The sequence below is a fragment of the Mercenaria mercenaria genome, chromosome 15, assembly GCF_021730395.1.
Source record: "Mercenaria mercenaria strain notata chromosome 15, MADL_Memer_1, whole genome shotgun sequence".
Lineage (NCBI taxonomy): Eukaryota > Metazoa > Mollusca > Bivalvia > Venerida > Veneridae > Mercenaria > Mercenaria mercenaria.
The window spans coordinates 56,315,493-56,329,353 of record NC_069375.1 but is presented as its reverse complement, the minus strand read 5'-3'; the positions used below and the strand labels follow the sequence as shown (position 1 = coordinate 56,329,353).

At 35.4% G+C, this 13,861-nt stretch overlaps 1 protein-coding gene across 1 annotated transcript; it reads right to left on the bottom strand.

Moving 5' to 3' along the window:
• Positions 1-998: 998 nt before the first annotated feature.
• Positions 999-13,377, bottom strand: LOC123565644 (uncharacterized). Its single transcript, XM_053524250.1, has 4 exons — positions 13,261-13,377; positions 7,624-7,822; positions 3,378-3,500; positions 999-1,114 (listed from the first exon to the last, which is right to left on the bottom strand). The coding sequence occupies exons 1-4, from the start codon at positions 13,375-13,377 to the stop codon at positions 999-1,001; spliced, it is 555 nt and encodes a 184-aa protein (XP_053380225.1).
• Positions 13,378-13,861: the final 484 nt, after the last annotated feature.

Here is a 13,861-nt window from a genome sequence, read left to right as displayed (position 1 = left end):
TAATTTATTGTTCTTATGACTAATTATTACTAATTTTTTCTTGTTTCAGCAACTGACTTTGCATTATAGTATAAAACAAACATATATGCTAGTATACTATTGTAATGAATTCATTCTGTAACACGGACACATAAAATGTTGTCAAAAATATTTGCCCGAAAGACGATTTGAATAAAATATTTCATTCAAGTTGAAAGATGTTATATACATATAAAAAGTAAATTATCATGAATTATGTAATTAGGATTATGTAAATTCGATCAGGATAAAACAAAAACGATAAAATGCACATATCTTCCTACGGGAAAGCTTATGTTATACGCAAAACGCGATATTGAGATGCGCGACGGAACGATACGACGCGCGACACTTTGATTATAGAAATGTTGGTTGTCATTCCGTTGTAACATTGTTTTATCGCACCGTATCCTAACTTGACATCACTTCACTACGGTGGTCCAAAACCAATTCAGAAATATGTTTCGATATATTTTTGCTACACTTAGATGAAACAAACGCACATCAATTATGCATTTATTAAATATTTCGAAAAATGAAATCAATATAAACATAAAAACTATTTCATTTCTTATTATCGTTTAATATCATAGCTTTTTCCAAGAACAAAAAAAAAACATAATGCTAAGTATGAATTTCAAGGTAACGCTACGCCACATACAATAAATTTTACCTTTACAAAGTCATTGATAAAAAAACAGACAAAGCAATATATGCCCTCTTGGGAGATGTACCTAGCATAATTATTTCTTCCCTGTTTGAACGATTGGTATATTTTTATCTTCTTGTGAATAGTTGGGTATAAATCGCCCTAAAACCTGGCTTTCTAAATGCTGTTAGATATACACCAAATTGTAATTTCAAGTCTGCGTACACAGCTAGTTTACATAGTTAGCTAAGTTAAATATATTTCAATATCTAATGTTAAATATTACGGTGAAAATCATTAACTAAACTGTTCTTGTAACATATTAAGATTGCTAGCAATCCCATGCTTTGTAGTTGAAAATACTATTCTTGAATTTCTCTTCCGCCACTCTTTCTATCTTTTCATTTTGCGCAACTGTGAAATAATTCTCCCAGTCTCCAATGATACCTGAAACATATTTAATTTATGAATTATACAACTCACTTGATGCAGCATTATGACTATTCCGTCTTTGAAAATAGTCTTATATATGTAATTACTTAGGCATATACAATAACTAAGAAATGTAATGCATTTTGTAGTATGCGTTAAGTGTTTTCATTATCTTTTTATTTATTTATTGATATTCTTCTTTTATATTTGTTCTGGTTTCTTTTTCCATCGAACGTGAGTGGAATATATATTTACGATAGCATTCAGACGTACAGAATATATTATAAACTTTCTGATAAATGATTAAGTAGATCAAAACGCACAGCAAACAAATCGTATATAGCGGATATATAGTATTACTGAATAAACTGTGGTTAATATGTAGTTACCATCTTGATGTAAAATACAAAATACAATAGGCTGTATAAAGTATATTAAGCCAAATGTATTTTATTCTATGACCTTAACTAATGCAGCTGCAAACATGGATTTCAGAGACAAAACATTCTGACGAAATCTTATGAAGATTAGGTACACGGTGTAGTCTATACAGTGTTAACCAACATTTTCTATTAACGACACAGCGGCCTAGTTTCTGAAGTTAAATAACCCAATATAAAGCTTGGTCTAGATTTCACAGAGACAAATATTTTAGCTTTAGACCAGTTAGTATCTAGAGTATTTCCAAGATTTTTTTTTCTCTCGTTTCCATCGTTTTAAACTAGTGACCTACTTTTAGACCTCAGGCAATACATATTTTAAACTTCGCCTAGATTTCTCAAAGACAATCATTCTGACAAAAATTTACGATGACCAAAGAGAACGTGTGGCGTCTAGAGTGTTAACAACGGTTTTCTTTAAGATTTAACCTTGTGGCCTAATTTTGACCACCGTTAATACAACCTAGTTTCCATAGTGTCAAACACTTCAACTAAAGATAATGATGATCAAGAAAAATGTGGCCTCTAGAAAGTGAACAATATATTTCCATGATTTGATATACCACAGGTAACATAATATTTTTAGGTATTTTACAGATAAACATTCTGACAAAGATATATGATGATCAAAGAGGAAACATGGCCTCCAGAGTTTTAACAAAGTTTTTTCTATAGTGGAAGCTGGCGATTTGATGTTTGACCAGAAGTAGCCAAGTTTCGAATCTGAGTTAGGTTTCATTAACGCAGACATTCTAACAAAAATAAATATGATCAAATGGAAAACGAGTTAACAAAGGTTTTCTATGATTTGACATGGTGACAGAGAATAAAACCTCGAGTAACCTGGTTCTAAACTTGACCTAAAATCATTTTGTTTGTTTTATGAAAATTAAATGTGGATTCTAAAAGGTTAACAATCTTTTTTTTCTAAGATGTGACTTAGTTATTGACCTCAGATAATCCACTTCAGACTTTACACAGATTTCTTAGAACCAGATATTCTGATACTGATTTATAGTGATCAAGTAGATCATGTTGTCCCTAGAGTGTTACAACATTATTTATGATTTGACCAAGTGACTTAGTTTTAGACTTCATGTAACCATATTTCAAACTTGATCTAGTTTTTTAGAGATAAACAATCTGACTAAGTTTTATGAAGATCAAATAGAAAAAGTCTCATCCTGAATGTTAACAAGGCTGTTCTATGGTTGGACCTAGTGAAATTATTTTTGATCTCAGATGACCCAGTCAAGAACCGTCATGGGATTTTATTGCCGTTGACATTCTGACAAAATGTCATTGCGATTTGGTTAGAATTGTGAGTTCGTCAGTGCTATTATTCAGATTTTCACTACAGAAGAAGAACTCGGGGAGATCTAAACAGTTCATCCCTGAACAAGATTAGATACATAACAATCATTGCAAAATACAGCTTTGTGACTCCTGCAATACTCTGTTGGTCGGAGGGGTCATGAAAATTGTTTTGCCTCAGTTGTATATAGCTTTATCTAAACGAATATATTTTGACTATTAATATATATCTGTAAAACTAAACATCCTTATTATGAAATTTAATTAGAAAAATGTAGTACGTCATTCTAAATGTATCAAAAACTCTTGAACTATCCACTGCATTGTTTTGTAGTGGAACTGGCAATTCTATTATACCTTAAATGTCGATTAAAAATCAACATACTTTTGTTTGTTTTAGTATCAACCGTCTAAACTTATGTATGTATTATAATGTAAGTAAAAATATTATAAATGTCCTGCATATTTACATATACCTCTGCACAGGACATTAAGGATACGTGTATATTTTGGTATGCAGTTACCTTTCCTATAGATAATGGACTTTCCTTCCTCATCAATCAGAGGTGTTTTGACCTTTCCACTCTCTACTTCAGCCTTTAGGTTTGAAAGTGAACATTTGTCTAACACAGCTTGAAGTCGTTCGTCTGAATGATTCAGTCCAAGGTAATACTGAATCTGCCGAAGTTGATTTAAGCTGTCCTACAAAGCCATAACATATAATATGAGCCGTGCCATGGGGAAACCAACATAGTGGGTTTGCGACCAGCATGGATCCAGACCAGCCTGCGCATCCGCGCAGTCTGGTCAGGATCCATGCTGTTCGCTAACGGTTTCTCTAATTGCAATAGGATTTGAAAGCGAACAGCATGGATCCTGACCAGACTGCGCGGATGCGCAGGCTGGTCTGAATCCATGCTGGTCGCAAACCCATTATGTTGGTTTTCTCATGGCACGGCTCAATTATAATATGTACAACTTAACTTTTGTGACTCTGTGTATTTCATTGAGAGAGTATAGCCTTACATGTAAGGTATATATAACACAAAATAAAAAATGACCCTTTTAATAGTAATATACGCACATAATTATGTACATAATACATTTCGTCTTTATCTAATTTATTATATAACGATTGTAATTTCTAATATTTCCCCTTTACTAAATGTACAAATATCGATATTGTACTTACACTCAAGGACTTTAAAACGCCTCATCCCTAAATGGCAGTTATATTATTCTTGCAACATGTATTTAGTTATTTTATATTCACGAATTAATATTCATTAAATCTGATACGGTGGTTTCGTTTATGATACTTGAAGCGTGACCATTATCGCTCATGCTATAATTATAGGTTATTAGCTTTGTATCGGAAAATATGCACGAGTTCTTCAGCGGAAATATTGCGCGACTTTAGCTGCGCAATATTCTTCCGCTGAAGAACGAGTGCATATTTCCCGATGCAAAGGTAATAACCTTTTTATTACATACGCATCTACCCGTATAAATATTATGTAAATATCATATATATGTTCAATAGCCTGAATATAATTGACAATACTGAACTAAATAGAAATAAATAGTGCAACAACACACACTGAATTAAGTCACGCACCCGATATGAAATTCAGGCGTCAGTGTATGGAAAAATATCGACGTTGTCGGTAACCGATAAATAGGTACTTTTATAAAGATTGATTGCTATTACATGTTGAAAGTGATTACAAACTCACGAACAACATCTTCATTAAAATTTACTGACTTTTATTAAATAAGTTAAAATATTAAAATAAGTTAAAAAGAACGGCCGTATCTTTTGGGTTTCTAAAAACTACAATTGTTTTCCCGCCTCTTTCAAAATGCTCGGTTGGTAACCGTTTTGGCGGGATATGTGACGCTATGATTCTATTGCCATCTCGTTTTTATAGGGCATTCCTGATATTTAATCACGTCTATTAGACAAGGTGCAAAAGATGTCAACGCGTCAAGTGGGCCATCGTACATCAGGCAATGTAAAAGATAGGAAGTCCAGTGTGTCCCTGAATAAGAAGGAATTGGAAACACAAAGTAGCTAAAATAGTTAGTAACATGCATTGTTTATAACATTACTTGAAGGATTTGGTCATTATCTGATATTCTATTCAGTCATTTCAGGCATTGTGCGTTTTCCGTTTTCATTGAGAACGTTGCTGTTGAAATTTCAAAATTTGTTTTCTTTTAATTTAAATCAAATGAAAAATATGCTGAAATAAGGGGGATTATAATCACAAAATCTAATCCCTGAATTTTACAAGATAACTGATATTGCTGACCGTCACTAAAAACAAAGAGCATTCAATTTTATAAACTAAGCGCACCTTAAGAAAATGACGATTCTCAAATCGAATCAGAAAAGCTTTATTCGAGCATTTGATAAAATATCGACCCAAAAGTGGTTGAAATCTTAAAAATGTAAAGAAAAAAAAAGTAAACATGCATGCACTTCCAAGGCAACCGATACTGGGTCTAGGCTCAATGCTCCGTTACCAAAGCGACAGTTTCCGAGTACTTTTTTGAAACAGATCAATATAATTCTAAGACTGACCTTCGAGTTAAATTGTTTATTCTATAGTTCAGTCTTCTTTTAGGAGGTTCGATCGCGACCTAAGCGGATCATGAGCCTTCGACATATTTGCCATGTAGAGTACTGCATGAGGGCTGCGTTCTTTGAATTTGGCTTCTCTGGTGGACTTTTACTTCAACAGCAAGAAATATTGTAAATGTTCGGAAGTTTATAATATACTGACGAGATAAAGAAACGCCTCATTGAAATTTGGCGTTATTTTTTTCCTAACGCTTTTAATTGTTGTGAAATGTAGTAAATCTACATGTACTCTGACCGACAAACACAGTGAACAAAAACTCGCGCGATTTCATTCAGCCATTCGTTCACTTCATGTACCTGGTCATGATTTCCTCGTGCAGTCCGTGCATGTAAACCATGTGGTTTGATTGAACGATTTTTGCACATGTACATGTGTAATACGACACACAACCATATTTTCAGCTATTCTCTGAAAAAAACATTAGTTTTCATAATGCCGAGGCTGAATTCTGAAGAGAGGGCTCAGGTTTTGGCTATGCTTGAATGTGGGCGAACGCAGGAACAAGTTGCTAGACGTTTTAACGTCTCTCGTTCGACAATTGTGCGTCTTATTCGACGTGTTAGAGACACGGGAACGTCTATCGATAGACCACGTTCAGGTAGACCGCGTGTAACGTCAATACGACAGGATAATTATATACGTCAACGTCATTTACGTGACAGATTTGTGACGGCGCAATCTACGTCACGTATAGTTGTAGGTAACCGTGGACGTCCAATTAGTCGACATACAGTGAGAAATCGACTCAGAGAACGCGGAATTACCTGTCGTAGGCCCTACCGCGGTCTAATTCTAACGTTACGCCACCGTCAACAACGTCTTAATTGGGCCCGCAACCATCACGGCCAGCGTTGGCAGAACGTAGTGTTCAGTGACGAGTCGCGTTTCAACTTGTGGAACGCCGACGGACGTATCCGTGTCTATAGACGACGCCATGAACGCTACGCAAACAATTGCGTTTTGGAGCACAATCGTTACGGTGGAGGTGGAGTAATGGTGTGGGCAGCAATCAACCATAGGTTTAAGTCCCAACTCGTCGTTTGCCAAGGTAATCTCACAGCCAGGCGTTACATCGACCAGATATTACGTCATGTAGTTGTCCCTTTATTCCGTCAACGTCAAGGATTAGTCTATCAGCACGACAACGCGCGACCTCACGTTGCACGCGTCACCAGGGACTTTCTACAGGCTAGAAACATTAATGTTTTACCTTGGCCGGCGTGTTCACCGGACTGCAATCCGATTGAACACGCGTGGGATTATCTCGGACGGCGGTTACGCCAACGTCAACCCCAGCCAGCAAACGTCCGGGAACTGGTAGCAGCGCTGCACCAGGAGTGGGCCAGAATCCCACGGTATCTGTTACGCAACTGGTGCGGCTCTATGAGGCGTCGCTTTGCTGCTGTGGTTGCTAGCAGAGGTGGCCACACGCGCTACTGATTTTTCTAATGCAATTTCTCCGACCGGGCTATTAAAATTCAAGATTTAAGCAAAATGCGACAATGAAATGATTTCTTATTGACCATAAATTCTTGTAAAGCATCTAATTTGCGAATGGAATGGTTCTTTTCTAATTTTGAATCACGGTTAACGAAAAATTGTATACCGAGTTTGAATGAGGCGTTTCTTTATCTCGTCAGTGTAGATGCTTTAAAACTTAGAACCACCTAGTTCATTTGTCAGGATATGCAAAGTTCTCACTTATTATGCATTATCATACACCACACTATATGTACTTGCTTTTTACTATCAGTTATATGATAAATGGCGTCTTACGTCTATATACCGAAATGTTGAAATTGAGTGACTGATAAGCTGTATTGTCTTACCTCGCCGTTATATATAGTTGCAAATGTACTTGCTTTTACTATCAGTTATATGATAAATGGCGTCTTACGTCTATATACCGAAATGTTGAAATTGAGTGACTGATAAGCTGTATTGTCTTACCTCGTCGTTATATGTAGTTGTATTGTATGTATTATTTCTTACGTATCATGATAATAAATATTGAATAATAATGATGATGATAACAGTATTTGTTTAAATCAATCTACAGATTCTTGTATAGATATCAACATTATTGAAAACAGAAATTAACGACTAAATAGATGTAACGTACCTGTTTTCAAGTAGTTACTAACAAGAACGTCCCCATCTTGATATGGAAAACTCTTTATGTAGGACAGCCGCGTATCTAACCTCATTTGCATCATTGCAGTTGACATAACCAACTCTTCAAAGGTAGAGAATTTAAACTGTTCCCCGTTTTCATATTCAAGGACAGAAACATTGCTTGACTCTTCTTCTGCTTTATTGTCCTAAAAGATGACCATTCACCATGTTCACCGATAAGATATACATCACACATATTTCACCTATCATCCATACCTTAGATAATTTATCTGTGATATATACCACTGGTAAATTACCTTTCAGATATACCTCAGATAATTCACCCATCATATATACCACAGATTATTTCTACATGTATCAGATATTTCGCAGATAATTCCCCTAACAGATATACCGCAGGCAATTTACCTATCATATATACCTCAGATAATTCACCTATCAGATATACAGCGGACATTTTCATTTACCATACATACCATAGAAAAGTCACCTTTCAGAAATACCACATATAATTTACCTATCTTATATACCTCAAATAATTCACCTTTCAGAATCCACCTACCATATATAACCAAGAAAAATCACCTTTCAGATATACTGCATATAAATTCACGTATCATATATAATTCAAATAATTCACCTTTTAGAATCCACTTACCATATATATCCTAGAAAATTCACCTTTCAGATATACCACAATTAATGCACTTATCAGATAATCATATATACCGTAGACAATTCACCATTCAGATATACAACACATTATTCATTTATCATATATACCACGGACAATTCTGAAGACAGAAAATGATCGTCAACTTATCCTAAAACTGCAGTACTGGGCATTATATGCGGAACTTGGCATTTACGTGAATTTTCCACCTGATACATGTAGCGAGACTATAGCTTAAGGTAGAATGCGCCATCAACCGATTTTCAACGCACCGTTATGAAATGTTCACAAATTAAAATTGACGATATTTCCGACAGAATGGTATTTTTTCAGGTATCTATTTTTCTCCATTTCATTGCGTTTGCCTCTATGTGACGTCACAATAATCTTTACAAATTATATATCATTGGAAAGATAACTTTAACACAAACTTGAAAATAAAGAATTTTATTATTTTAATTTTATTTTTACAGCTGTAAGTAGTGTTTAAATATTGACGACGTTTTCCTCCCTCTGAAGATTTTGTTTGATCAGTTAAGAGATTTTAAAAAGGTTTATTTACTTTTTGAATACAGTAAAGGAATACAAATCTAAACGTACCAACACCTAGTCAAAACGTATTCAATACTTATCCCAAACTAGCAAGTTTCTCCACCTTTTGAACATGCACCAAAGTTTGAGCGATCCGTAGCCATTTGAGCGTGAATTTTGTCCAACTTGGTTGAAACTTATTCATCCGTACTTAAACGTACTAAAACGTAGTTATCAGTACTGAAACGTAACTTGCAGTAGCTGAACGCCGTAATCCGAGGCTGCCATATACAACATCAATCACTTTTCTACAATATCAACAGCTTTTCTTCAACTGCAAACTCCTCACCTAAACATCAAAGACCTCTCTACAACATCAAACACATCTCACAACAACGACAAACACCTTTTTACAACAGCAACACCTGTCGTCAATAGCAAACATATCTCTGCAATAACAAACGTTAACGCCTCTCAAAAACAGCATTCCCCGCTTCAACAGCAAACACCTCTCTACCGCAAACAAACATCTCTCTACAACAGCCTACACATGACAAGCAAACACATCTCTTGAACAGCAATCATTTCTCTACAACAACATACATTTTTTTCTAACATGATCAGTTTCTTAAAAATCAACCCTTCAAGAGCAACAACCTCTGTATAACAAACACATTTAAGTATTTCCAGTGATGCCCGCTCCAAAGGGAACACACTGTACTGCAAAAGTTAAAACCCGGAATGGCACTGTCCACGAGTTGTGCATTTTTTACTAGTTAACAAATTCGTATTTTTTGTACTTCGAAATCTACCTAGCATTCCATTAAACATATCAGTTAGATGCAACAAATAGTGTTTCAGCATTTTAATCACCTGTCTGATAAATAAATAAATAAATAAATAAATGCATCGTTAAGGTGCATCGAAAGTGTCTGGAGACACCCCTCAGATGAATTTTAAATTTTGAAATTTATACCTCATAGACCATTACAGTTACTATTTATAACTTAATTGTTCAGAGGAAGGAGGACATATTTTATACATTTGGAAATATATATTTTGTCTAATAGTACATGGTACTTCGATTGTCAATATTATATTTTGTAGAAAATATCAAACACTTTTTTCAAAAGTATCAAAAGTATTTTTATCTTTGAGTTTGTTTTTGTTGTGTGTTTAGCATATTTATCTAGGTACTCCCAAAATGAAATGAGCCGTGCCATGAGAAAACCAACATAGTGGGTTTGCGACCAGCATGGATCCAGACCAGCCTGCGCATCCGCGCAGTCTGGTCAGGGTCCAAGCTGTTCGCTTTTAAAGCCTATTGGAATTGGAGAAACTGTTAGCGAACAGCATGGATCCTGACCAGACTGCGCAGGCTGGTCTGGATCCATGCTGGTCGCAAACCCACTATGTTGGTTTTCTCATGGCGCGGCTCAAATATGGTTAAGTTATATATTTTATCAAACATAGGAGTATTGTGTCATTTTGAAAACGCTAGTTTCATTTTGCAATTTTTGCAACGTTTTGAAATGTTAATGTTTTGTAACATTTTCTATATTAAGAGTCCCTAAAGAAATATTTGAGGCACATAAAAAGTAAAGACATGATATCAAAATATTTTTGAAAAAGAAGTTTGGTATTTTCTGCAAAACAGAATGTGGATAAGCAAGGTACATGTTATAGAAGAGAAAAGTTATTATTCCGAACAGAACAACCTCTCTTGAAAGACGCTTTATACATTTTCTGAACAGTTTAGTATACATTTTATGTAAAACAAAGGCCTATATGAGGCATAAAAACATAAAACACTTTACATGAACCTTCACGTAGCATCAATAAGGTTACCTCAGCTTTTGTTTTATTAATAGCCTTATCTCCTGACATTACAGAAAATCTAAAATCTGATGTGTATTGCACGCGGCCTTTATGTACTAACCTAAAAATTGTCCTATTTTATTTAAACCCTAACAATAGCGACTTTACACAATATGCATTTGGATGTGGAATATCAAATTACTTCATACTTTACAGATATAATACACACTAGTTGATATGCTTTAATGCGGCTTTTTTCGTTCTTACTTGCACGTGATCCGTCACCCCTATCCAAACTTAAGAGGTAGTTAGTTCATCGCGTGTGTAGTTGAGGGGTGGGGGTGGGGAGAGAGAGAGCTGAGGGAGTGCGCGCGCGCGTGTGCGTTTGCATGAGATACACGTTCCGACATGCTCTATTGTGCTTCAAAAACAAAATTAATAAATCCAGATTATCTTTCATTTTAAACTTCTCTGCCTATTCACAAAATGCAGTAAAAGATTCCACCGTCACACAATAAAAATTCACTAGCAGACAAACCGTTCAGTTGTAAAACACTACCAAAGAAGATAGTTGCATCACTGAGGTACTTTACTACCAAAGAAGATAAGTGTTGCATCATTAAGGTAGTGGGCCCGTACTTATATTCGTCATTTTTCGTTCGATTACGTGTATTTTTGGTACATGTAGGAAATTCGGCATTGTTTGGACGCGAAACGTTGCTTTCCGTAAAAACCGGAGAATGTCGAAATCGCATACGGTGAAAACTTAAACTGCCGATTGCCTTTACGAGTACTTTGCCTTTAATCGATAAAATGAGATTCTAATATCCATACTTTTAACTATAGCACAGTAAAATCTATATAAAACTACGCTTCCAGCATAACATTAATCAAGTTTACATTGCATACATGTTGTAAGTGTACAGTTTATAAAATTATGCTGTTACGTTCATTGTACGTAGTTGTATACTAACTAAATACTAAAAACCGACATAAACCTCTCATTTCTGTTGAAATTTATGAAAGCCTAGACGAAAACGCACCAAAGCAAAATAATAGACGCTGTTTGATTGAGTCTGTTCACGAAAGGTAACGCACGGCGCGTCATTCGTTTTATGTATAATACAGATGATGTTTAACTTCCTTTGGAACGATGTCCCATGGGAAATAAAATGTTTTCCCGGGGGAACGCTTTCCAATGGGAATTTGTTTTAAAAACGCTAAAAGTGTAAAAATACTATCAGAACATTTTTATGCTATGGTATGTAGATGATATAGATATTTAATACTTTGTGTTTCAAGGTGGTTTCTTAAAATTGTTTCCCGTAGGTAAAACTTGCGTTCCGTTTGGAAACAGTTACCGTATGTTTCCCATGGGAAAGCCAATTTCAGGAAATGTGTCAATTTTTCGTTGCTTGTAACTGCTTTAAAATGCAGTAAAACGAAATAAGTAAGAAATAAATAAGCTATTCATACCTTTTAATTCGACGCATAGAGATCTTTGTTGTAGTGTACAGATGTACTTGCTGCTTTTGCCAGTTATTGGCGTGGCAAAAATAAATTGTTCACTGTTAAATATAACTTTGCAGTCATCAGCCATACCGTTTAACGTATAGCTAACTTTGGACATGGTACGTTTTCTGAATTACAAAAAAGGAGGGTCTTTTATAGACATGTCTATTAATCTAGATATTAATTAAATGTATGAGGATAAGGATTTTCAAAAATGAGTATCCTATGTGTAAAAAAGATAAATGTTTTTATCGATTTCCCTGCCGCCATAGAGCCGACACGTCTGACATATTTCCTAAGGTATAAGTACCTTGCCAAGACGGACTCGAATCAATATTTATGTAAATTAAGTCACATTTGCGGCAAACTTACGTAAAATGTTAAAAGAAACGTTTCAGAAGAAAATATTGCTTACGTTGATGTCTCAGGCTTACAAATTACTCACCCTTTACAGTTCAGCAACGTGCACAATATACAAGAAAGATCTGACTAGGCGCTCAGTTTGGGTCATTTTCGCCTTAAGATTTTGTGTCCTAAAACGGATATTTGGCTCGTCATTTAATTTACAGAAACAACTGAAATATAATTCGATATCTGAGCCACGCCATGAGAAACCCAACACAGTGGCTTTTCGACCAGCATGGATCTAGGCCAGTCTGCACATCCGCGCAGTCTTGTCAGGATCCATGCTGTTCGCTAACAGTTTCTCTAATTGCAATAGGATTTAAAAGCGAACAGCATTGATCCTGACCAGACTGCGCGGATGCAAAGCCATTATGTTGGTTTTCTCATGGCACAGCTCATTTTGATAACTATGTGTTATTATTCTCTTATTTTCCACTTTGTTTCATTTCATCATTTTCCTTCAATGTAGTATCAACACATTTTAGCGGACTTTTCACAGACCCGTATTTTGAAGTTATTAATCTCCTATATGTACACAAACGATATCTCCTCCTTACATTCTAACATTCTGTTCATTATATTGGACTATCTTTGGCCTGTGCTTGTGAACAATGCCTTATAAAAATTTGGTGTAAGTAAGGCAATATGCCATAATTTACAAGAATATTACAGTTGTCAATTTACAGCCATGATTAATAGAGCCATATACTCATACGGCTTCATTGGGATTTCCATTTCGCTTAGCAACGAATCAAAGGTATCTACTTCTAGCTGATCCAATGCGCTTTCCATAGAGACCATTCACAACTAAACACAACTTTGCAATCACCAGCAATACTATTTTAAGTACAGCGAATTTTGGCCCGGTTACGTTTTATGAATTACAGAAAGCAGGGTCTTTTATTAACATGCAAATTCATCTCGCTATTAATTCTGTTTATGAAACTAAGGATTTCCAAGAATGCGTGTCTTTTATGTAAAATGAATAAATTGTTTTCTTTAGAGTCGGACACGTCAGAAACAATTCCTGATGAATCCAAAGCCAGCAGTCAAGACGGAATTGAATCACCATCTATCTAGATCACCTTTGCAGAAACTTAACGAAAACAGTAAAAGGGCAAGTTTCTAAATACAGTAACAATGCGACGTAAAACGGAAGACGTCTAGTTGCTATTTATCAAACTGAATGTATATAGTAAAATGCAGTGTTTGATATTGCTATTGGGCAGAAGGCATGCTCTCACTGAACGGATGTCACCGGGCTGCTGAGTAATAACAACAACAT